This window comes from Dromiciops gliroides, chromosome 1, assembly GCF_019393635.1.
Source record: "Dromiciops gliroides isolate mDroGli1 chromosome 1, mDroGli1.pri, whole genome shotgun sequence".
NCBI lineage: Eukaryota > Metazoa > Chordata > Mammalia > Microbiotheria > Microbiotheriidae > Dromiciops > Dromiciops gliroides.
The window spans coordinates 537,267,572-537,292,759 of record NC_057861.1 but is presented as its reverse complement, the minus strand read 5'-3'; the positions used below and the strand labels follow the sequence as shown (position 1 = coordinate 537,292,759).

The 25,188-nt window shown below is 38.1% G+C and overlaps 1 protein-coding gene across 1 annotated transcript in view; it reads right to left on the bottom strand.

The window, feature by feature from the left end:
- The window catches only part of PRKAR1B (protein kinase cAMP-dependent type I regulatory subunit beta), a 267,398-nt gene that overhangs the window by 191,672 nt on the left and 50,538 nt on the right, over window positions 1-25,188 (bottom strand). The window contains exons 3-4 of the mRNA XM_044000797.1: window positions 21,313-21,483; window positions 17,564-17,655 (exon numbers count right to left, since the gene is read on the bottom strand). Coding sequence (XP_043856732.1) covers window positions 17,564-17,655; window positions 21,313-21,483 — 263 coding nt within the window. The remainder of the gene's footprint in view (window positions 1-17,563; window positions 17,656-21,312; window positions 21,484-25,188) is intronic.

Here is a 25,188-nt window from a genome sequence, read left to right as displayed (position 1 = left end):
TTTGTTTGTTTTAAATGAACTGACTTTTTCAAAGTATAAGAGTCCTGTAAACATATGGCTTCTCCTAAAATGCTTAATTGTACCCCTTATGGTTAGAAAGGGCCTCCATAATGGAGCAATATATTCTTTTCTAACTAATGAATCAATCAAAGCTCAATCTGGGACTTATCACCAACACTATTGCTAGCTAATGATCTGAAATCCCCCAAGGCAAAGAAGCATTCTAAGAACTACTTTGAAATGGTCCTCAAAGGAGAGAGTTTCCTGTCTTAATAATTCTACTCTCCCCATCTTAAAAGATTGCCACTTCCTCAAGAATAAAAAGGGAATAGTCAAAGGTTATTAAACAGGCTAAGAACTTCTGCGTAATAGGATGTAACCCCCCCCCCCTTTTTTGGTCTGGATCTCACCAATGTAAAGAATTCTCAGTGTAGAAATAGAAACCTTCTCTACCATTGAAGACAAGCAACTCATCTGTAATTTAAAGTCTTAGAGAGTTGTCTACAGTATCTACAGACTTTATTGTTTGCCTCTCATCTGGTATGTGTCACAGGCTGGACTTAGACCCATTTCTTCCTGTCTCCATAACTAGCCATGCCTCCCTGTTTATCATGATAATGCTTTTTTGAACTGCCAGGACCAGGTCTTCAAACCCAGAAGACTGTTCTTTTATTGTCAATATACCATCTCAAAAGACGCAGCTGTGGCACAGTGAATAGAGAGTTGGGGTGGACTGGGATTCAGGAGTAGGTTCAAGCTTTGTACCCTGAGATCCTGGGCAAATCACTTCAGTTTTCTGAGAGGGTAAATTGCAGAGTGAGTGAAAGTCAACATTGGTGCAGGGTTTCCTCACTAGGATTCCCTATATCCCTGAAACAACATTAGTGGTTTAAAAAATAATAACAATAATAATATATATATATTTCAAATCCAAGATTTAATTGCATTTGCCCAATGTTAGTGATTTTAGAAATGCTTTACACACATATTAATTGATTTCTAGAGTGAAACTGCAAAGTATTTCTGCTTCACAGCAATACAGGAATAAGACATGGGCTCAGATTGATGGCTCATCAAGCTCAGGGTTCTGTTAACCACAAATTCTATAGTAGCTAGCTAGTGCAGTGGTTAGACTGTTGGGCCTGGAGTCACAAAGATTTATGTTTGAGCTTTATTGGTAACATGTTAGAGCCTGCTAACACCCACCATGGAGACTTCCACTGCCCTCTGGGTTAGTTTAAAATTTAATTCTTCTTTGTTACAGTGTTTTGCAATTCACAATCATATAAGCAACACTAGAAGAAGGCCATGTTAAAGAGAAAGGTTTTTACAACAGCTAACCGTTTATGAACAAAGTGCTACAGAGTTTCCCAAACGCAAATCCAACCCAAGGTCCTCCTTCTGCTCCATACCTGGTACTGTTCTATCTGCTGTGCTTATTCACAATATACATTCTGGTGGAGAAATGCAAAGAAGTCACTCTCTAATATACTCCTAAATATAGGAATAAAATAAATAAATTCCCTTTTTTCTACTATTGCTGGTCAGTGGTCCTTGACCCAGCCAAAGTGGTATCCATACTGTTCCTCACATGCATGGCAATCCATTTCCCAATCCCAGGTCTTTGCAAAGGTTATCCTCCATACTGGGAATGCAGTTTGTCTAACCTCCACCTCTTAAAATCACTAGCTTCCTTCAAAGGTCAGCTCAAACATCTTTTCTTTCATGCAGCCTTTCCTTATCAGACCAAGTGCTAGTGCCTCCCCTTCCCCTTGCCTTCTATTTATTTTGCATATATCATGAATATAGCTATGTGTATACATAGTGCGTCGTCCAATAGACTACAAAACAAGGATTGTTTCGATTTTGTCTGTATCCTCAGCATTTTGCAAAATGCAAACCCTTGCTGGCTTGATTGAAAGACAGGACCAAGATGGAACTTTGATATTAAGAACTTTTTTTCTGGGGCATCTAGGGGGCAAAGTGGATAGAGCACCAAGCCAGGTCAGAAAGTTTAATTCAGTAATTTTTTCAGGTCTTCTTGTGACCCCATTTGGGGCTTTCATGGCCAAGATATTGGAGCAGTTTGCCATTTCCTTTTACAGATGAGGAAACTTAGAGTTAAGTGACTTATCCAAGGTCACACAGCTTCCATCTAAAGCCAGATTGTGTGTGTGTGTGTGTGTGTATTTCAATACAGACACACAGAGGTTCCTTCAAACTCTAACTATGCCCTTATGATTACTACTATTATCAATCAGTAGTTGTATTTTCTCATACCTTCTCTTTCAGTAAAAATACTATTCACCAGGGGCAGCTAGGTGGCACAGTAGATAAAGCACCATCCCTGGATTCAGGAGGACCTGAGTTCAAATCAGACACTTGACACCAATGAATTTATTTGGAATAGTATTGTGTTGTAAGAAACAAAATGAACTATTTTAGAGAAACCTGGTAACACATGTATGAACTGATGCAGAGTGAAATGAGCCAAATTAGAAAGAAAATTTATACAATATCAACATTGTAAAGCAATTGAAAGATATAAGATATGTGAAAAATATAAAAACTCTGATCAATGCAGTGACCAGCCATGATTCTAGAGGAACAATGATAAAGAATTTTACCCACCATCTGACAGGGAGGTGATGGACTCAATATGTATAATGAGACATATTTTTGGACAGGACTGAGGTAGGACTTTTTTTCCTGCTTGAATTTGTTAGGATTGTTGGGCTGATTTGGGAGGGAAAGAAAATAAATGCTTATCCAGTGAAATAAAATTAAAGTCTATGAAAATTTTGGTAATGTTCAAGGATCCCCATGTGCAGTATGTTATGACAAAGAAAGGGTCATTTTGTGGTTTTCTGTCCTTTCTCCTGTGGCTAGAAAAACATCATCATCTGGTGACCAAATTTGTAGAATGAACCTTCTTCATTCATCATAAGAAGGTAGTTTGTTTTATTAAATAAAGGATCTAAGATCACAGAGAATATAACCTTTTTTGTTTTTAAAAACTTGTAAAATATCCATTTCTCTTGACCCCATAAAAATGTCTTCTTGGACCAATTTAATATTTCATTTTCCCCTACAACTAATCAGTCCTTTGCCTGGTGGCCTGATAAATAACAAACTTTTTTTTTTCACTTTTAAAGGCAGGACCAAAGCAGAAGCCATTACTGAAATTCTGCCTAATGATTTGACAAAATGGGAATTCGCCTAGCCTGGTTTGTGATCGTCATTCCACCTTGCCTAAATTATAGCTTTGTCATATCCAAGAGTCACAACAATCAATCAAACAAGCCTATACTATCATAAGCACCTACTATGTGTCAGGCACTATGCTAGGTGCTAGAGATAAAACAATCCCTAACATAGAAGTTGCTTGCATTCTAACTGGGGAGACAATATGTATACCTACAAAATAAATACTGGGTATGGGAGGGGAAGGAAGTACCAGTAGTGCAAGGCCTCATGTAGTACTTGGGATGAACTTTGAAGGAAACCAGGGATCCAAAAGGGAAGGGAGGAAACACAATGCAGGCATGGGGAACAGAAGATAAAATATTACAATGTGAGGAATAGCAAGAAAACTAGTTTGGCTGAACTGAAGAATGCATGAAAGGAAACCATGTGTAATATGCCTGAGAAAATAAATTAGAGCCAGGTTGTAGAGATTTTAAAACATCCAACTGAAGAGTATATATTTGATCTTGATCTGCTGCAGTAATAAGAGGTAATATAATGACATAATATGTGGTAAAATAATGGGATTTGGTGGACTGATTGGGATGGGCCACACCTGTCCTGTCCTGAGTGACGTATGCTGCTGATATTTATTATCATATGCAATAATATATATTATAATAATATAATAGAGGTAACAATAAATAATATGACATTGTCCATATTGGTTTTAAGGGTAGGAAAGAACTGATACTTCCTTATGAAATTCCTTCCTATTAATTTTTGACTATAATACTTGCTTTAATTTCCTTGTATCTCCCCCATTATGCTGTACCTGTCTTCTTTCTGTCCCTCAAATGTCAATTTGAGATCTTACCTCCACCCTCTTCTTCTTCATCAATGGCCTGCAAGCCATGGAAGCATAACTCACCAGTTTGAAAACAACTCGGCTATTTTAGTGACAGATAGGTTGTCAATAGGACCAAGCCAGGGTTATAGGAATTAGAGTAGGTCTGATACTGATGCTCACCTCTGCTTCAACCCAAAGTTCATTGGAGGCAGGATGCAATGTACTAAATTCCACCAGGGGGCAGCATGGAGTGAGCTTCCTTGTAGGAACTGGGATTCTGCTTTTAGGTTTGCCATACTTGGAGAAATCAATTAGATGATGGAGCTTAGTGGAAAGAGTACTAGACTTGGAATCAAAAGAAACTTGAGTTTGACTCCTACCTTACTTCCTCTCATTCTTATCCCCTCTTGTATAGATTATTATATTTTTTTTTGTAAGGCAAATGGGGCTAAGTGACTTGCCCAGGATCACACAGCTAGAAAGTGTTATGTCTGAGATTGGATTTGAATTCAGGTCCTCCTGACTCCAGGGCCGGTGCTCTATACACTGCGCCACCTAGCTGCCCTCTTGTATAGATTATTGCATCAGCCTTCTAATTGTTCTCCCTGTCTCAAATCTCTGCTCATTAAAGTCCCTCTATGTACTATTGCCAAAGTATTCTTCCTTATGTGCACATGTGACCATATAACTCTCCTCAATCAATTTCAATAGGCTCTTTTTGCCTCTAGGACAAAATCTTAACAACAGTGATTAGCTTTTAAATTCCTACAAACCCTGACTTCATCCCATCTTCCCAACCTCAATGGGCATTCTGCCCCTGCCCACTTTCTGTCAAACTTGCCTTCTCTTTGTTCCTCACACCTTCTCCTCTCTCCATGCCTTGGTGCTGACTGTTCCACATGCCTAGGATGCATTACCTCCTCACCTTCATCTCACTGAGTCACTTCTCTTTTTGTTAAGGTGCAGCTCAAGCCTTACCTTCTAGATGAAATTCTTTCTGATCTTCCCAACTGCTAGTATTTCCCTCTCAAACTATTTTCTAATTAACTACTCTATATTTATTTGTATTTATTCACTGTATATTTATTATTTATTGTTATATATTATTATTTATAATAAATTATATTTTATATGCATATAATAGGACCAAAATGCTGAAATATAAGGCTAAAATATTATCAACATAGATATATAATATATGTAAAGCATTTTGTAAGCCTTAAAGTGCTATATAAATACTAGCTGCTATTATTATTATTTTTTTTTTTATACACCTACCTCATAAGAATGTTGTAAGCATCCAGGTAACAGATGTGAAAGCACTTTGAATAAAGGTTATAATAGATGGAAAATGCTCTCCAAATCCAGAAAAAAGGAAGTGTGGAATCTAGATGCAGATGGAACCATACTATTTCTACTTTTTTTGTCTTTCTTTTTTGAGGTTTTTCCCTTTTGCTCTGATTCTTCTTTCACAGCATGACTAATGCAGAAATAGGTTTAATGTGATTGTACATATATAACCTCTATCAGATTGCTTGCTATCTTGGGAAGGGGGGAGGGAGGGAGAAAAATTTGAAACTAGAAATTTTATAAAAACAAAAGTTGAAAATTATCTCTAGGGGGCATCTATGTGTCAAAGTGGATAGAGCACTGGCTCTGGATTCAGGAGGACCTGAGTTCAAATCCGGCCTCAGACACTTGACACTTACTAGCTGTGTGACCTTGGGCAAGTCACTTAACCCCAATTGCCTTACCAAAAAAAAAAAAAAAAAGAAAAAAGAAAATTATCTCTACATGTAACTAGAAAGTAATAAAATACTTTTATGATTAAAAACACACATACACACATACAAAAGAAATAAAATAGTTCATTTCCTGTAGTAGTCCTAATAATGACATTAGGTAACATTTTCTACAATTATTCAAATTGTTGTTCACTCATTCATGCATTAAGTAAATTAAGTGATTAATTATATGCAATGAACCGTGTGCTAGGCACTATGAATTTAAAGAAAACAAGCAGCTGACATCAAGATTGTAAACCAGAATCCTAATTCTAAAGTTACTTTAGAATTTTATTTAAGTCTAGAAAAATGCTCGAAAACAGGTATATGAAGACTAATTGTTTCCTCTTAAAAATAAGTTTTCATCCTTCCCAGAGCATTAACACATTACAGAAACCTCAAAATTCAGAGCAATATTTATTGTTTATTTCCAAAAGAGCTAACCAGTCGAGAGGCAGTGTGATTCAGGGGAAAGATCTCTGGCTCTGGAGTCTGAGGAACTAAGTTTATGTCCTGGCTTTGACACTAAGAATATAACCCTGGACAACTCACTTAATATCTCTGGGCCTTTGTTTCCTTATCTGTAAAATAAGGGGTTCAACTGGATTGCATCTAAGGTATCACCCAGCTTTAACCCCAGAAGCCTATAAATTTCAGTTAAAAGGTAACTAAGCATGTCACCTTCTCTGCATAGAGTTGTACAAAATCTGACTTGAAACATGCAAAGAAGTTGATTCTCAAGTCAGCTAAGATCCAGGACAATTCCTTTTACAAAATGGAGGACATGCTTCATCATTTAGCCTATCAGAGAACAAAAGGAGAGCAAATCTTAGAAGAGTTACGAAATGAGAGAAACATGAGCAAAGCTGAAAGAGAATCAGGAGCCGAAAAGATACATGTCCGTGTTGGACTGGATTTCAAATTCAGCAGCTGCCATGTGTTTTTTCAATCACCTGAGAATATGGGCCAACTCCTGGAAAAACAGACTATAAAGATAGAGGGGTGAGAGGAAAAGAAGAGACACAGATAACAAAGGACAGCTGCAGAACACCAGACTTCTGCCTCTTTCAGACCCCAAATCTTCTCTGTTTTCATTAGCATTACAGATACGTGACTATTATCTGCACAGAGAAAACTTGGTTAAAAATGCCTGAGACATAATGTTTGTCTGCTTATCATATTCATTAGTAAAACCCCAGCTGAAGGGCCACAAGGAATGTTTGCTTCCATATATAAACATATGCATATGGTTGAATCCCAATTATCCAATCTTTCAGTTTCCCAAAGATCTCAAGAAAATGCTCTCATGTCTCCAGAAAGACATGCTTGGCATTACTATCATCTCCTTACCACTATCTGGGGAATAAAGCAGCCATCACTCACATAGAAATGGTATAATTGTCATTCCCCGGACTGGGCTAATCATGGATCAGCAGATTCACAGCCCTTTTGCCACAGTCACCAGGACATAGGGCAGGGACCATTTTTATTATTATTGGGGTTTTTTTTTGGGGGGGGGGCGGGCAATGAGTGTTAAGGGACTTGCCCAAGGTCACACAGCTAGTAAGTGTCAAGCATCTGAGGCTGGATTTGAACTCAGGTCCTCCTGAATCCAGGGCCGGTGCTTTATCCATTGTGCCACCTAGCTGCCCCCAGGGACCATTTTTGAGAACCATTGCAAACATAGGGCTACACTTCTGTCTCTAAATCTCACTACTTAATTTAAGTATCTGGATGTCAGTGTTGGTAGGCAAACAGGATGTGGTTGGTTTGTTTTTTCTAGATTTTGTGTTTAGTCATAGGTCATATTTTTTAAAAAAGGATGTGAGGAGCTTAAAAGTGATGATCTGGTGAATTCAAGATGTAACTTGGTATATTGTACAGGGATTCTGAACCTCGAGTCCATCAACCTCCTAAAGGTTCACAGACTATAGATAGCAGGGATGGAGGTTGGAAAAGGGGAGGAAGGTGAATTTGGATGAGAAGAAAATTACCTTTTTATTTTTACTGATCTCTAATTGAAATTTAGCATTTCCTTCAATTATGAAGGTGATCAACAAGGATTATTGAAAGAGAATTCATAGGTTTTACAGACTGCCCAAATGAATCCTTTACACTTTTTTTAAAAAAGGCTGGGGGGGGGGGGAAATGGGTTAAGATTCCCTGAACATTAGATCAGGAAGTCAAAAGACCTGGGTTCTAAACACAGTTTTGTCTACAATGAGTTGTGTTACCTTGTGTAAGTCACTCCCACCACCCCCCCACTTCAGTTCTCATTTCCTCATCTAGAAAATGAAGCAATTAAATTAGATGATCCCTCTTGGTCCTTTGAGCTTCATGAGCATGCTCTAAACTCTTCAAAAATTATTTTTGTATGAAATACCCAGTCCATCCAATAAAGAGTAGCAGGAGAAATTATTCCCATACATATACACGCTCTCCAGTTTAAAGAGGAAGAGCAAGGATTTGTTTTGTTTTGTTTTGTTTTGTTTTGTTTTTTTCAGAAATATCTGTCCCCAAACAGCGATGTCACTAGGATAGCAAGGCTGGGTCTTCTCATCAAAGGCTATTTATAGAGACACACTTGCATTCTGGGTTGTTTTTCAAGCCTTATCTGGGTCCATTTTAAAAAGGTGCCAGCTGAAGAATGCCATTCGGGCACCCAGGCACTGCCCAGATCATTCAACAGTGTCACAAGGACAAACAACAATGATGCCAACATTTGTTGAATTGAATTGAATCCTTGGCACACATAAGAAGAAAACCCCCATCGAAAAGCTCCCAGAAGCATGGCCCTTCCATCCCATTCTTACACAATCATATTCTGTCTCTTTTTCACAACCACACAAAAAACAAACCACTACTATGTCTTCTGTCAGTTTCCTAAAATCACTAGGAAATTCACAAAATTGTAGAATTGTATATTTCAAAGGGATTCTCAGCGTCTATATCTCATCTGACCCACACCTAAAAAGGAATCTTCACTATGACATACTGAACAAATCTCTATCCAGCTTCCTCTTGGAGATCTCCAATAAGGCAGCTAGGTGGTGCAGTGGATAGGGTGCTGGGCCTACAGTCAAGAAGATCTGAGTTAGGGGGCAGCTAGGTGGCGAAGTAGATAAAGCACCGGCCCTGGAGTCAGGAGGACCTGAGTTCAAATCTGGCATCAGACACTTGACACTTACTAGCTGTGTGACCCTGGGCAAGTCACTTAACCCCCATTGTCCTGGGGAAAAAAAAAAAAGAAAAGATCTGAGTTCAAAATCCGTTCCCTTTCACTTACTAGCTAGGTGACACCAAGCAAGTCATAAGCAATGTTTGCCTCGGGTTCCCCGTTGTGAGGATCAAATAAGATAATATTCATAAAGCTCTTAGAGGTACTATAAAAATGCTTGTTTTCTTTCTTCCTTTCCAATGAGGGGCATCCAATTCCACTTGTGTATAGCTTTGATTGTTTGGAATTCTCAGGTGTCACCTTGCCAATGATTCTGACACAGTGATCAAGGGTCAAAGGATCTAGAGTTGGAAGGAAATCTTTTGGGGATCATCGGGTCCAAATTGTGGAAACTCAGGCTTAGACAAGTGAGGTATTTTGCCCAGAGTCCCACAGATAATTAATTAGTAGGGCTAAGATTTGTTCCTCTGGCTCAAAATCAAATACTCATTTCTCTCTGCCATGCTCATGATCTCCCTAATCCAGAAAAAAAAATTCTAGGTTTATTCCAGGTTTACCCAGGTGTCACTTGTTTCACACACAAAGGATACATTGTAAGAACATAGAAAAGAGTAGAAGCTGGTATAGTGAAGTGTGGTCCCCTGGAGCTATTTTCTAATTCAGTGCCTAGAACTGTAAACAATCTCATTTTCTTTCCGGCTCTTAATCCAGAGAAATTCTTTGATTCTCCCCCCAGGTCTGTTTTGTCCCATCCTATTCTTCAGTGTTCTAAAATCACACACCTAAGCCACAGACCTAAGCAATCTTACCTAGGGACCTTTGCCCCCAGCAGAAGAACTATTAAAAGGCAAAGCACTGACTCCAGAAAATAAAAATAAAAATAATGGATAATAAACAAGAACTCAAATACACAAGATTATATTCTAAATCTCTCCCTCCCCAACCAATTAAGGAAAATTCCTGGCCACTTCTCAGAGATCCTGTGTCCAATAATTAATAATTAACCACAGAATGCTCTCAGGGTGTTAAACACATGCTAAATATACAATCACCAAAAATCCTAGGACTGACTCAGTGTTCATCTGTGGGGTTAACATCAAAATCAAAATCATTTAGAAGCTTTCACCAAGTGGAACTTAAATCAAATAACATCTCACAGAAAAGTAGAATTGATGCATTGTTCTTGGTGCTTGGAAATGTACCAATGGATGACATAAAAAGAGGGAGATAATGTTTAGGTTATTATTATTTGAGAAAAGAAGCCCAAGTCTGTCACTAATGTCACTCTGTCACTAATTCATGTTTAACAGCTATTTTTAAAGGATAGCTCATACAGCATAAGTGTGTAGCAACAAATAGCCAATCAACAGAACTTCTACTATAACTATTTTATATGATCTTCTTTTAATTAAAGAAGCTTAAGCATTGTTATTGCCCTTTTCCAAAGTACTATCTATACCTGGCTTTTGTATTTACCAGCTCTGGGCACCGTTATCCTTAAAAATACCCTTTTAAAAAGAGGCACTATTATTATTATTTTTTTTAATTTTTAAAAATTTTTTTTGGTGAGGCAATTGGGGTTAAGTGACTTGCTCAAGGTCACACAGCTACTAAGTGTTAAGTTTCTGAGGCCGGATTTGAACTCAGGTACTCCTGACTCCAGGGCCAGTGCTCTATCCACTACACCATCTAGCTGCCCCAGGCACTATTATTATTATTATTATTTTTTTTTTGTAAGGCAATTGGGGTTAAGTGACTTGCCCAGGGTCACACAGCCAGTAAGTGTTAAGTGTCTGAGGCCAGATTTGAACTCAGGTATTCCTGAATCCAGGGCCGGTGCTCCATCCACTGTGCCATCTAGCTGCCCCCACTATTATTATTGATGAAAGCAAAACCACTCAGCTGTCAATAGCAGGTTAACTTATTTTAACCTATTTTTTTTCTTTTTTTTTTTTTTAGTTTGAATAAAATTTTATTTTCCAAAATATATTAACCTATTTTTAAAAGAGGTCATTAGGCCAAAATTTGTGCTTTTTCCACAAATGAGCTCCTTTCAATCGATTTCATTTTTTTTAAAGGAGTGGAGAGAATTTAAAGGATATATTCCAACATAGCAAATGGTGAATGTGCCAGACACTCAGCAAACTTGGAAAGGTTTCCTCTAAACTAGCCAAACCACAGATGAACAGACACAAAGCTGTTAAACCCAGTTTCTAGTAAATCAGGAGGAAAAAAGCAAAATATTTGTGTAATGCATTGGGGAGCTCGCATGTGAAAGGTTAAGAGAAGATGCCTTCCCTGTCTCCTCCTGTTCAAGCAGTCTCTCCCACATCATCAAGTTGCTTCTTTAGAGGCCCTGGGCCAGGAATGTGGGCCCTTTAGTGTTGAAATAAATGTAGAAAATGAGTTTTCCTGCTAGCAAAACAAAAGAACCTGATTCACACACACAGCCTCTCTGTGAAGATTTTTTTTTCTTTCCAAATCAGCCATGAAAATAGGAATTTTTAACATGACCATCTGCTTCCTCTCCTTATCATCAACCTGGCTCTCTAAAACAAATCAAGGCCAATAATCAAAGCATGGGAGAGGTACCTGTAGGTTAAGGAGTTTTGCTGTGGAAGATCCCCACCCTCCACCCCTGCCTCCAAAGTCAGGACTCACAGCATGACACAACATTTAAAAGTATCCAGTGCAGAACAGCCTTAGCTGCAGATGTGGGAGATTTCTACCCATTTGTCTTTGAAAGTTATCAGCCCCTGGGCAAGTCACTTGACTCCAATTGCCTCACTAAAAAAAAAAAAGAAAGTTATCAGCCTACGAACTCTGAAGAAGGCATTTTCTGATTAATTAGTTGTATTTATAGGAAAACTAAACTTTCTCTCCAACTTGGAGTCATAGAATCATAGAATTTTAGTTTTAGAAGGGACCTCTTCACTGTACAAAGAGGAAAGAAAGTGAGGTCCAAGAGAGGTGAAATGAACTTGCCCAAGGTCACAAAGCAATTTAAAATGGCCAATTGGGACCATAATGCAGGTTTCCTAATTCCCAGCAATGACTCGCTTGCTATCTCTGAAATACTGGAAACATGACATAAATGTTAAATTACACACACACACATTATTACATAAACTTTCCAGTTAATCTATTTAGCCTGGTGAAAGGGATGAAGATCTTTTAAACAGTGAGCACTCAAACCATAGACATCTACTAACCATATTTCTTTGATGACATCCAAGCTCAGCTGACATTTCACTAAAGTAGTTGATTATGTTTCTCAGCAACCCAATTTATGATTCACTTCAAGAAAAATAAATGATTTTTTTTTGGTTCAATAAATGTAAAGATGGCTTAATCAAATTGAAGGCACAATCTTCTCCCTGACTGTCTTATTCAGAACTGTCAGGACATGATTTTTTTTTTTTTGGCTTAAATTACGGCGATGTGGGCCATATAAAAGAAATGTTGTAAAGATAGAAAAAAGATGTGGCAATAGATGGATATATGGAATGTGTTCAGTCAAATATGATCTTCAGAGGGTTTTTTTGTTTGCTTATTTGTTTTTGTCTAGTTCCTCTTAAACAAGGTCCTTCTATATTTAAAAAAATACAATCTGGTACAACACACACACACACACACACAAAATCAAAAGTGAATGTTGGAAAATTATTAAGAAGTGTTGCATGTTGCTCATATTTTCAGACTTTTTCAATGCACTGATTAGTTATGCTGATTTTTTTCCCCTTTTTTGTCTTAAAAAACAGTATTTGTAGGGGCAGCTAGGTGGCGCAGTGGATAGAGCATCGCCTCTGGAGTCAGGAGGACCTGAGTTCAAATCCGGCCTCAGACCCTTGACACTTACTAGCTGTGTGACCCTGGGCAAGTCACTTAACCCCAACTGCCTCATCAAAAAAAAAAATTAGTATTTGTTATATGGAATGTCTCTCCAGGAGGCGAAGGGAGAGGTACACAGAGAAACTAAAGGCATCAACAAAAAACATTTTTAAAAATACAATCAAGCTGCTATCAGAAAAACCTGGAAAGGCTTACATGAGCTGATGCAAATGTACTATATACAAAATAAAAGCACTATTGTAAGCTGATCTGCTGTGAATGACTTAGTTATTTTCAGCAATACAATGATCCAAAACAACTCTGAAGGACTTATGAAAAATATAATCCATCTACAGAGAAAGAACTGATAGTACCTGAAGCATAATTTTTTTGTTAGTTCCTTTTTCTAACTTTTTTTTGTCTGTTTTCCTTTACAAACTGACTAATGTGGAAATGTTTTGCATGACTACACATGTATAACTTATATTGAATTGCTTAAGTTCTTAAGGGGGGTTGGGGAGGGAGGGAGAAAGAATTTGGAACACAAAGTTTTAAAAATCGATGTTAAAATTTGTTTTTACATGTAATTTGGGAAAAATTCTAAATAAAAAAATACAATCAAGCACAGAATCATAGACTGAAAGCTAGAAAAAATTTCAGGCCACTGAGTCTAACCTCCTCCTTTTACAGAGAAGGAAACTGAGGCTCAGGGAGATGAATGATTTAACCAGGGTCACACACCCAGTGAGTTCCATAGCTAGGTCTTCCTAACTCCAAGTCCACCACTCTGTTCAGGGTTTGTTTTATTTTGTTTCAAGGAAGGAGATGTTGGCAAGAGTGTCTGTGAGTCTAGGTTTTACATATTATATGTTTACCTCTCTCTCCCCCACCAGAGATCACTTACCAAGAAATACTATTCATCCTTCAAGGTCCAGTTGAAATCCTGTCTCCCATAGGAAGCTTTTCTTGAGCACTTTACTTCATAAGGATCTCTCCTCCCTTTGAACTTCTATAGCACTAATTGTCTTTATTGTTTCATTTGGCACGCGACATAAATTACTTATTTTCCTATTGATCCTTTTGTGTAACAGTCCTAGCCTCAAAATTAGATTATGAACTGCCTGAGGACAAGTCATATTTCTTCATGCTAGGACTTGGGTATTTACAGTGTCTTTCCCATTACAAGCATCAGCATGTATTGTTGATAATGATAAATATCATCCAAAATAATTATGACTCAACATTAGGTACTAAATATTAAAAGAAGTGTTGGCACTAGATAGCTTGACTTGACAATGGGGATAAGTCTGCCTGATTCTAAAATAACTGATCAATTCCATATCAGTCAAACAGCTGTTCAATTTGGATAAGAGACAAGATGGAAGGAATCAAGATAATTTAACTGATTATTTGAGGGAAGCAGCCAAATCAGTCAGTAGTATAGCATTTGTAAACAAAGCCTCTGCTATTATTTGGCTCTAATTATAATTCCTTACACTTACTAGTGAATGGAAATGGAAATTCAGTTTTTCCCTCTCAAAATAATCTTTGGGAAATACGCATTTTCTGCCTTTTTGTAATGAGCTACAGATGTCTCCTCTTTTTATAGTCTCTTTTTTTATACAAAAAAAAAATACCTAAAATGTAGAAAGTTTGACTTTTTCTCACAGTGTGTACTATCTGCTAAAGTACGACTCTTTGGGATGCCAACATGTATTACAACTTTTTACTTGGTGCTGTATTTGCAGAACATTTGCTTCATGAGGCTAGAAGGCAGGGAGGAATCCATATCTTACGTTTTAAAATTACATATAATAAAATGGATGTATATCAATTGGGAAAATGGCTAAATAATGAAGCATATGCATATACTGGAATACCATGCATATTAAAAAGCAATGAAGATGAGGAAATCAGAGCAACATGGAAAGATTTGTGTGAACTGATGTAAAGTCAGCAGGACAGAATAATTTATACAATGACCACAAGAATAATAAACAACACTAAAAGGCAACTCAGCTCTGATTAATTACATTGACCAATCTCAGTCCCAGAGAAGAGATGAGCAAATGTGCCTCTCTTTTCTTGATAGAGAAGAGTAGAGTGAGTATAGGATATTGTTTATCATAGTGGCAAATGTTTACTTTGTTATTCTTTAAAAGAAATTTTTTTCTTAGACTTGAGATTTTTCAGCCTACAGCAATAATTCTCAAACTTTTTGTTCTCAGCATCCCTTTTACAGTAATAAAAATTATTGAGGCATATGAGTTTTTGTTTATGTGGGTTATATCAGTAAATGTTTACTGTATTAGAAACTAAAACATCTTGGTATTGTTACAAAAATTGCTTTTGACCAAATTTTAACCAAATCATTCCACAGGCCCAGGAAACTCCCAGGGCAAAAGTTTCCCCAAATAGTTGCAAAATAGTAATTGTTCTAGATAGTACTATCTTAGAAAGTTACCTGAGACACAGAAATTCAGAGACTTTCCCAAGGTCACACAATGGGTATGTGCATTCTGAGATAAGAAGACAAGCTCACTAAGCCAAAGCTGCCTCTAATGTCTGTTGGTTTTGCTGAACAGTTTTTCTTTGATACCAGAGAGGGTTCAATGTGTGTGTTGATGGAGTAGAGGTGAGGGCAAGTGAGGGAGTACACAGAAATGTATGGTATCAATTCAAAAGGCATCAATAAATCTCTTACCAAAGGGTTCATATCACAACTCACTACCAGCATACCTACCTTCAAGCCAACCCAATATATGAAAATCTGGATAAAAAGAAGCACACATAAGGAAACATACCTTGTTCTTCACAGCACAGAGGACTGAGACAATTAAGGAATGTTACATATTTATGTCAGGCACAGTCACTATATGGAGAGATTTTGCATAACTTTCTTACCCAGGAGGGTTCAATCAGAAGAAAGAGAGACTGTGGATACTTAGGGGTAGGGGAAAGAAATTAATCCCCCATATCTTTCCCAGGCTGAAATTTCCATGGATCCCAATACTGATTAAACCCAAGTATTATATTATATTTTTATTTTGTTAGACATTTCCCAATTACACTTAACTCAGTTAACCCTACTGGCATTTTTGTCCTGCAGACCTCAAATTTAATACCTCTGTTCTAGGATGAGGACCTGAGTTCAAATTCAATCTCTGATTTTTATATTCTCTGTGGATTTGGGGTCGTGACAATCTTTTCAGGTCTCAATTTCTAAATTTATAAAGAGGGTTGAAATAGATGCCCTCTGAATTGGCAGAGAAGCTTTCACCACAATGCAGATGGAGCACTGGGTCTGGAGTTAGAAGACCCGAATTCGAATTTTACCTCAGACAGTTATTAGCTCTATGACTCTAGGCAATAATTAGCCATTTTTGCCTCATTTTCCTTATCTGTAAAATGGTGATAACAATAGCACCTACCTCTCAAGAGTTGTTGTGAGGATCAAATGGGATGATCATTGTAAAGCACTTAGTAAAGTGTCTGACATATTGTAAGTGCTATATAAATGTTATTTTTTTTCCAACTTGAGCTAGTTTGTACCTCTGTGGGCAGCTTAGGAGCCCTCAGCTCCCAGGAAAAGTCACCATGTTAATATCAGACTTAATTTGGACATATTTTATTCCTACTGCAGCTGAGAACTCTAGAACTCACTTGTTCTAGCAGCATCACTTTCCCCATCAACGGGTGTGGGGCCACCACAACAGGCAATCGTATTTCCGGAAATGGTTGGGATGCAAAAACCAAAGCATCAACAAAATTTGGTTAATTTTTTAGTTCGTCAGAATCCAATCCCTTTTGTTTTACCAAATGAAGGAACTGAGGACCAAAGACATAGGAGTGAATTTGCCTGGGGTTGGGTTTTTTGTCATAAAAAGGAGAAGGTAACTCTGTGCCATGTCAAAAGGGTCAGTCATGATTTATGTAAAAGGAAAGTGCTGCTGCTATGTTTAAAATATGATATGGGGGGCAGCTAGGTGGCACAGTGGATAAAGCACCAGCCCTGGATTCAGGAGTACCTGAGTTCAAATCCGGCCTCAGACACTTGACAGTTACTATCTATGTGACCTTGGGCAAGTCACTTAACCCCCATTGCCCCGCCAAAAAAAAAAAAAGTCTATAGCTATAGACATAGCTATCACTAAAAATATGATTAGACCTGTATATATTTGATGTAGGCACAATTTTCCAGAAAGTGTAACTTTGTAAAGCAGGGTCCAACTGCATTTAAATAGTGAGGCAAGTCTGACATCCATTTGTTTCTTTCTAAGCCCGGTGAATCTTGCATTCTCATGGAACAATAATACTCAAGGAGTGAACACTTTACAGACATAAGAAATTATTGACATTCTTTAGGTGTGGGCAGCTGCCCATGGTTTCTAAATTGTAAAAACAGAAAAACTTCCCCAACTCCTCTTAATTCCAGTGTCTTCCCTCTATTAATTCTTATTTATCTTGTATATAGTTTGCTGTACATTTCTTTCTTTGTGTGTTATCTTCCCCCATTAGAGTGTAAGCTCCTTGAGGGCTCTTTGCTTCCCTAGCAATTAGTACAGTGCCTAGCACAGAGTAAGTACTCAATAAATATTGATTGATTGATGAATCCTGTGTTATCAGGTTGGTTACTTTTTGTTTTTGTTTTGTTTTGTTTTAAGAATTTGTATTTGAGGAAAGTACTTATAGCCTTAGGCCAACCATTAGAATAACCGAGGAATTAAGTCATACCTCCTCTCATTGTCATCAAGGTGAGCGAAGAGCACATTCTTAGAGATGGCTTTTGCCAAGGCAGTCATTGTTTTGTAGTCTTTTGGAATCACCTAGAAGAAGAAAAGCAAAGATAATCACTCTTCCTTAAAAGAGACTGGTTGGGACAGCTAGGTGGCACAGTGGATAAAGCACTGGCCCTGGATTCAAATCTGGCCTGAGTTCAAATCTGGCCTCAGACACTTGACACTTACTAGCTGTGTGACCCTGGGCAAGTCACTTAAGCCCCATTGCCCCACAAAAAGAGAGAGAGAGAGAGAGAGAGAGAGAGAGAGAGAAAGAGAGAGAGTGGTTCAGGGGCAGTTAGGTGGCCCAGTGGATAAAGCACTGGCCCTGGATTGAGGAGGGCCTGAATTCAAATCCAGCCTCAGACACTTGACACTAGCTGTGTGACCCTGGACAAGTCATTTAACCCTCACTGTCCTGCAAAAAAAAAGAGACTGGTTCACTATGAGTCAATATACTTGGTAACCATTAAAAGCCACCAAGTAGGCAGGAAAATAACAGTTCATGCTACAAGGAAGTGATTCCTGTGGTTTTAGAACAAGGAGCATTGGGCAAAAAAAATCATTAAATCTTCATTCTCTCTAATAGCTGATTCCCACCTCACTCTGTCAAACTTGCATTATTTTCTCCATCAGTGGATGCCACTGGAAATGAATCCTCTTTGTACTTTATGGCAATTTTCATTTGAGGTTTCACCATAAAGTGACACATTATTCTTATGAAACAAATGCAGCATATGGAATTTTTATAACCCAGTCAAGGTTAGAAAATGACCTCCATTCCTGCCTATCCACAGGAGGCTCTGAGCCTTCACTATAATAAATGAAACTTCTTTTTATTGTAAATAAACACCAATAGGCAATGGGTGGAGGCGGGGAGGGAAGAGAGAGAAAGAATTTGGAACACAAATTTTTTTCTAAAAAGAAAATTTTAAATAAATAATATTTGGGGGCAGGTAGGTGGTGCAGTGGATAGAGCACTGGGCCTGGATTCAGGAAGACCTGAGTTCAAATCCGGCCTCAGACACTTAACACTTACTAGCTGTGTGACCCTGGGCAAGTCACTTAACCCCAATTGCCTCACAACCCCTCCCCCCCCAAAATAATATTTTTTAGAAAAAATAAAGATCGTTAAAAGAAAAAAAAACACCAATGGGTGAAAATGAGGATTTCGTGTGGTATTCAAAGTGTTCCCAATACAACCTTATACCCCTGTATACCCCTGTGAATTTTACGTTGGCTAGCTGCCTTTCCTTACACTTCAGTGAAACAGATAGCATTCATTCAATATTGAATTTTATCCTGTTGTAGATAGTATGTAGTAACTAAAAGATAAGTGATATGACCAGTGCTTTCTCCTCAGCTATGTATGATCTTCTCTGAATCCTGGGGCAACAGATTCCTAGTAATGGGCTCACTGCACTCTAAGGACTTAACAAAAAAATTAATACTGACCCATTCTGTCACTCCAAAGCTCATTGAAAATGAAGAATTATTTTCACGGTGATATGAAATGCCTCAGTTCTACTAACCCCACTCCCATCCTAGTCAAGTAAAAGCTCTTAAGCCAGTCTTCCAAGGGAGACAATGACAGATGCACAAATGTGACTGCTTTCCCATCAAGCAACTAGATAGCAGAAGAACAGTTACAAGGATTGTTTTCCTAGCTATTGTTTTTTTGGCCAAAATAGCATCCCTTTTCCCAGAAGGCTAATAGTTGACATTGCTATAGGTGGCATTATATCCATTATTTCTCTGAACACTTACAACTACCCTGAAGAGAAGTACCACAGGCATAATAATAATAGTTGTTATTGTCATTAGTTTTATTTATAATCGCTATCATTAATGTATATTTATATTTCCTTAGGGTTTCTATATATTTTATTTTATGCATTATATATAGTACTTTGCAAACCTTAAAGTGCTATGTTAGCTATTATTGTTTTTAATTGTATATAAAATTTTAATTATATTGACAATTATATGTGATAAATACACTATGGATCCTCACAAGAACTCTGTGAAGTAGGTGCTACTATTTATTCCTCCCCACTTTTGGGGGGAGGTGGGCGGGGCAATGAGGGTTAAGTGACTTGCCCAGGGTCACACAGCTAGTAAGTGTCAAGTGTCTGAGGCCGGATTTGTTGTTGGTTTTTTTGTTGTTTTTTTTTTAAGTGAGGCAATTGGGGTTAAGTGACTTGCCCAGGGTCACACAGCTAGTAAGTATCAAGTGTCTGAGGCCGAATTTGAACTCAGGTCCTCCTGAATCCAGGGCCGGTGCTTTATCCACTGCTCCACATAGCTGTCCCCCCCCTCCCCCCTTTTTTTTTTAAACAGACGAGGAAACAAAAGCATACAGAGCCTAAATGATTTGCCCAGGGTCACAAGGTGGTATGTGTCTGAGAATGGATTTGAATTCAGGTCTCCCTGACTCCAGATTTACTATCTCCATTTTATAAAAGTGAAAATAGAATCAGAGAGATTAAGCAATTGTCCCTTATCACACTTAGGAAGCTTTAGAGACAGGATTGGAAACCATGTCTTTCTGACTCCAGTTCCATCCCTTTATCCATTTTGCCAGAGATCTTTGGCATACATGGGAGACTTTGTGCTTCAAACATCAAGAGGTCCCTGGCAACTCTATTAGACAGGGAGTAGAGTAGAGGGAAACTGTTGCTCATCTTTCCTTCTTCTGTCCTATCTTCTATATCCTATTCCAACAGATCAGATCAGGGGACATGGGGGGAAACTAGTTTAAATCATTTTAAAGTTACTTTAAGGAGTCAGGAGATCCAGGGGTTCCTAGTCCCAGATATGTGGACAAGGATGGGACCTATGATCCCATTGGTATACAATATTCCCAGATGAGGAAACTCCTTTGACCAATGCAGACTGTCACCTTGTCTGACACTTACAGCCATCTTGGTGACACAGCAGATAGAGCACTGGACTTAAAAGTCAAGAAGACTTGAGTTCAAATCCCACTTCAGTTACTTAAAAGTTGTGTGACACTGAGTAAATCATTTCATCTCTATCTGCCTCAGTTTTCTCAAATGTCAAATAGGGATATTAAGAATACCTACCTCTCAAGGCTATTAATATTAAGATAATATTTGTAAAGAGCTTTTACAAACCTCAGAGCATTATATAAATGCTAGCTATTATTATTGGCTTATAGAGCTGCCTAGAGTTCTGAGAAGTTAAGTGACTAGTCAAGGGTCATACTGTCACATGTGTCAGAGATGGAACTTGAACCCTATTCTTCCTGTTATGAAGGCTGGCTATCTATCCAATAGACCTCACTTCATCTCTGTAGACATGGGACCTAAAACAAATTATTCTCTGAGCTACAGTCTCATCATCTGTCAAAGAAGGATAATAATGGCAGTCTCAAAGGATTGTGGAGAAAATCAGATAAAATTATACGTGAAAACATTTTGCATGGACATTTATCACATTGTAAGATATTATTATAAAATTATTCACTCTTTTTTCATTCAAAATATTTCAGTAGGTATGAGCCTAGCAAGAAGAGAAACAAGAGTTACTGACTAGCATTTCACCAATTCACTAAGACAGTCTAATATGTTGGATAAAATGGCTTGGTGCTTCCAATGCTCTTTTCATTTTTTCCACCAGAAATATGACTTGCAAAATTTTCCCCTCCTGGTCTCTAGGACAAACTGACTCCTAGTAAATCACCTTTCTCACGTAGGAGACAGCATCTTCTTCAGTGTACACTTCAGCACTCACGCCACCTCGTCTGCAACGTGCCTTCACGACAGGATTTGGAGGAGGAGGAGAAATCTCATCATCATGGGAGTCAGATTGGGAACTCAACTTCTGACGGGCCAAGATTTGCTTGCATTCCTCCTGGAAGAGAGGAAAAGGGGAGATAATTCATGGAAATTGCCCTACTGAAGTTCATATAATGGTACAAATGAAATGCTTGAAAGTACACAACCTAAACCAGGCGAGTAAGAAACAATTATAATTCCCTGCCTAAGGCCAACAAGGGGACAAAATTCTGAAATTGGCCATTTGTCTTCAATGTCCCTCTGGTATCTTCTGGTGCCCCTACATACATGCCTCCCAGGGCTGAAGTACACTCACAATGCCCAGAACCCTTGGACTCTATAGTTCACTCAATTTTATCCAACCAGTATCTCATGCTCCAAATTAATCCTTTATTTCTATCCTGTCCCTGATACTCTGTTCAGATGGGGAAGCTCCTGTTTCCTTAGGGTGTGACCTCTACTAGATATTAGAAAGAAAATACAGATTGAATTAAACTTCACTAATTTATGACTGACTGATTGCTCATTTAGTATGCTAGCCCTCTTAGGAACATTTGTATTTTAAAAGAAGACATGATAAAAAACACAAGAATGAATCTTTTATTTTGTGGTAGAGAATTTTTTCTATGGAAGACAATTAATCTTCAATGAGAAAAAAAAAATCAACATAGGACTTCCTCCAAAACGTAGCTTTATATGGATTGCATTGAAAAACATAAAAGCTTTGGCTTATCTTTTTAAAAAATTAAGAACAAAGGATATAAAACATTATTCAATAAAAATAGCCAGTAATAGAATAGATACTTCAGTTCTATATTATATCCAGTTAATGAAGTAGAGAGTAAAGAGAGATAGGGGAGAAAAGTTAAGATTGGAAAATTTAAACAGAAGATCAGAAGGGAAGAGAAAAAGAGAAAGAAAAGAGATAGAAAGAGGGGCACAATAAAGCACTGACCCTGGATTCAGGAGTACCTGAGTTCAAATCCGGCCTCAGACACTTGACACTTACTAGCTGTGTTACCCTGGGTAAGTCACTTAACCCCCATTGCCCACCCAAAAAGGAAAAAAAAAAAAAGAAAGAGGGGCACAACAGGTTTTGAGGTATTATTCAAAGGACATAGCAAATTTTTTGCCCAGGGACAGCCTAGAATATTCTCATTTGTAATCTACTAATGACTGATGTCCTTATAAATGCTAATTAGCAGATTATTCCTTGCTAACAGCTCTTCACCTGTTCCAACCTTTAAACCTTTAAAGACTCTACCCTGAATGGAATAACTGCATCATCACTGAGGGTAGAAATGCTTCTCTGGGAGAGTAGCAAGTTACCATAGCAACATTATTCCAAAGGCCAGATAAAACCAAGTGAAGCTGGGGATATCTCCACCACTGTTCTAACTGGTGGAGTTTCGGGAAGTGTAGAGAAGACATTTGAGGAAAAGAATGGGAGAACAAGCTCCAGATTCAAAAATTAGGAGAACTGAGGTTCTTGGTTGAATTTACTTCACTTCTCCGTCGCAGATTCTTTATTTCTTAAAAGGAGTGTTGGATTTCTGGCCCCTCAATGTACAACAAAGAAGCTTTAATAGCTTAAAACTATTTCTCCCTAAATCTTTTGAAAGCTTTGATAGCTTAAAACTGCACTATGGGGGCAGCTAGATGGCTAAGTGGATAGAGCACCGGACCTGGATTCAGGAGTACCCGAGTTCAAATCCGACCTCAGACACTTAACACTTGCTAGCTGTGTGACCCTGGGCAAGTCACTTAACCCCAATTGCCTCACCAAAAACAAAACAAAACAAAACAAAAACCTGCACTATGGGGCAGCTAGGTAGTGCAGTGGATAGAGCACCAGCCCTGGATTCAGGAGGACCTGAGTTCAAATCCAGCCTCAGACACTTAACTGTGTGACCCTGGACAAGTCACTTAACCCCAACTGTCTCACCAAAAAAATTTTTTTAATTAAAATAAAATAATTAAAAAACTGCACTATGACTTTTGGGATACTGTATATATACCATTGGGGTTCACCCTGTCTTTACAAGGGGGGAGGTTCCTATGGAGGGTCAGATTCTGACCTATGCTTTAACTGGTTTCTCCAGGGATTGTCATTTTCTTGCCCTATGACCACTAACAAGAGTAGTGAGATCTAAAATGTGTATCTTTCGAATGCAGGAGGAAGGGGACACAAGACTAATTCAATAAAGAGCAAGACAGTGAAATAATCACAGCCTATAGCGGAAATGCGGAAGGGCACCAGTGGGTATACTCCAGCTCCCCCCAGAGACTACAGCTGCTTTTTTTCATCCTTGGCCTTCCAAACTAATTACTGTTCCCTACATGTTGATAGACTGAATCCCTGGTGCAACATTAATTTCTCAAACAGTTATTTAACCAATCTGTTTTATTGAAAGAGGAAATGAGTGAGAGTTAATTCATCAGGAATGAAACCACAAATGAATGTCTTACATTACTGGCATGTGTCCACTATTTTAAAGGCTTAGAATAAAAAACAATGATTAATCAATGGCTAATCGCTGATCCCTGTGAATGTCTGGCAAATCCAGCCAACTCTCTTATCCTTATAAAGTATCTCTCTCATCTTTTCTCACCCACTCTTTGAAGTTCACACTCTGGCCTCTTTTATGTTGTCAATAATGCCTGGAATGTCTTCCTAACTCCTGCCCACCAAAGTACCTCTTTTCCCTTTACTGATAATTCTGTCTCAATTTATTCACTTCCAGGAAGCTTTCCTAAATTCTGTGGTTTGTGAAAAGGGCATTCACCTTTAAGCCACAGATTTCATAATCATCTTTTTGCAGCTTCATTGTTAGATGTAAAAATAGGGAAAGAGAAACATTTGACTGCCTCATCTCCTTCACATGCAAGTCCCCACAGGAAGGAACAGTGACTTTCTTTGTCTTAAAATATTTGGCACATTGTGGACATTCAAAAAATATATAACCAACCAAGTCAAAAAAAAAAAAACTAGGAAGAGACCTGTCTTATCAAGAAGTAGCATTTTTCTGGCTTTCCTTTGTTGACAGTAGAAAACAGGGCTGGCCGTTTCTTCAGAGCCAGTTAGTCCAACTCCTTACTACTAATGCTCTGATATTTTTGATGCACTAATATTTATCTAACCTGTTCCTACACCATCTCACTACACAAACAATTTAGATTGTAAACAAAGGAGAATTAGACAAAATGCTGAAGAAAAGTTCAATTTTTTTTAATGACTTGCCTAAACTAATTCCATCAGATTTCCTGAACTCTAAATCTGAAGTCAAAACTGTATCCTTTGCTCCTTTCTGTCTCCTTCCAAACTGTTCATCACCATATCATCAGATGGGAATCTAACACATTCCCCTCTGAACATTGTGACCATGCCACACCCTAGAAAATGCTCTTAGAACAAGAAAGAGAGAAAGGGAAAAAAAAAAGAACAGGAAAGAGATTTCCCTCAGGTATTCAACAAAGTTTCATCTGTGAATCTTAAATACAGAATATCATGACCTGCCACTCCAATGTTAACTTGTGTTCCTGAGTGTCAACTGGAGTCACCATTTGCATAAGGTGTAGATATTACCCAAGAATATGTTCTGAATCAAAAAAACTTCTATCTTTCAACATATTTCCTTGGAAATGAGAATCATCAAATTTAGAGCTGGATGAGATCTTAGAAGGCATCTAGGGGCAGCTAGGTGACACAGTGGATAAAGCACAGGCTCTGGATTCAGGAAGAACTGAGTACAAATCCAGACACTTGACACTAGCTGTGTGA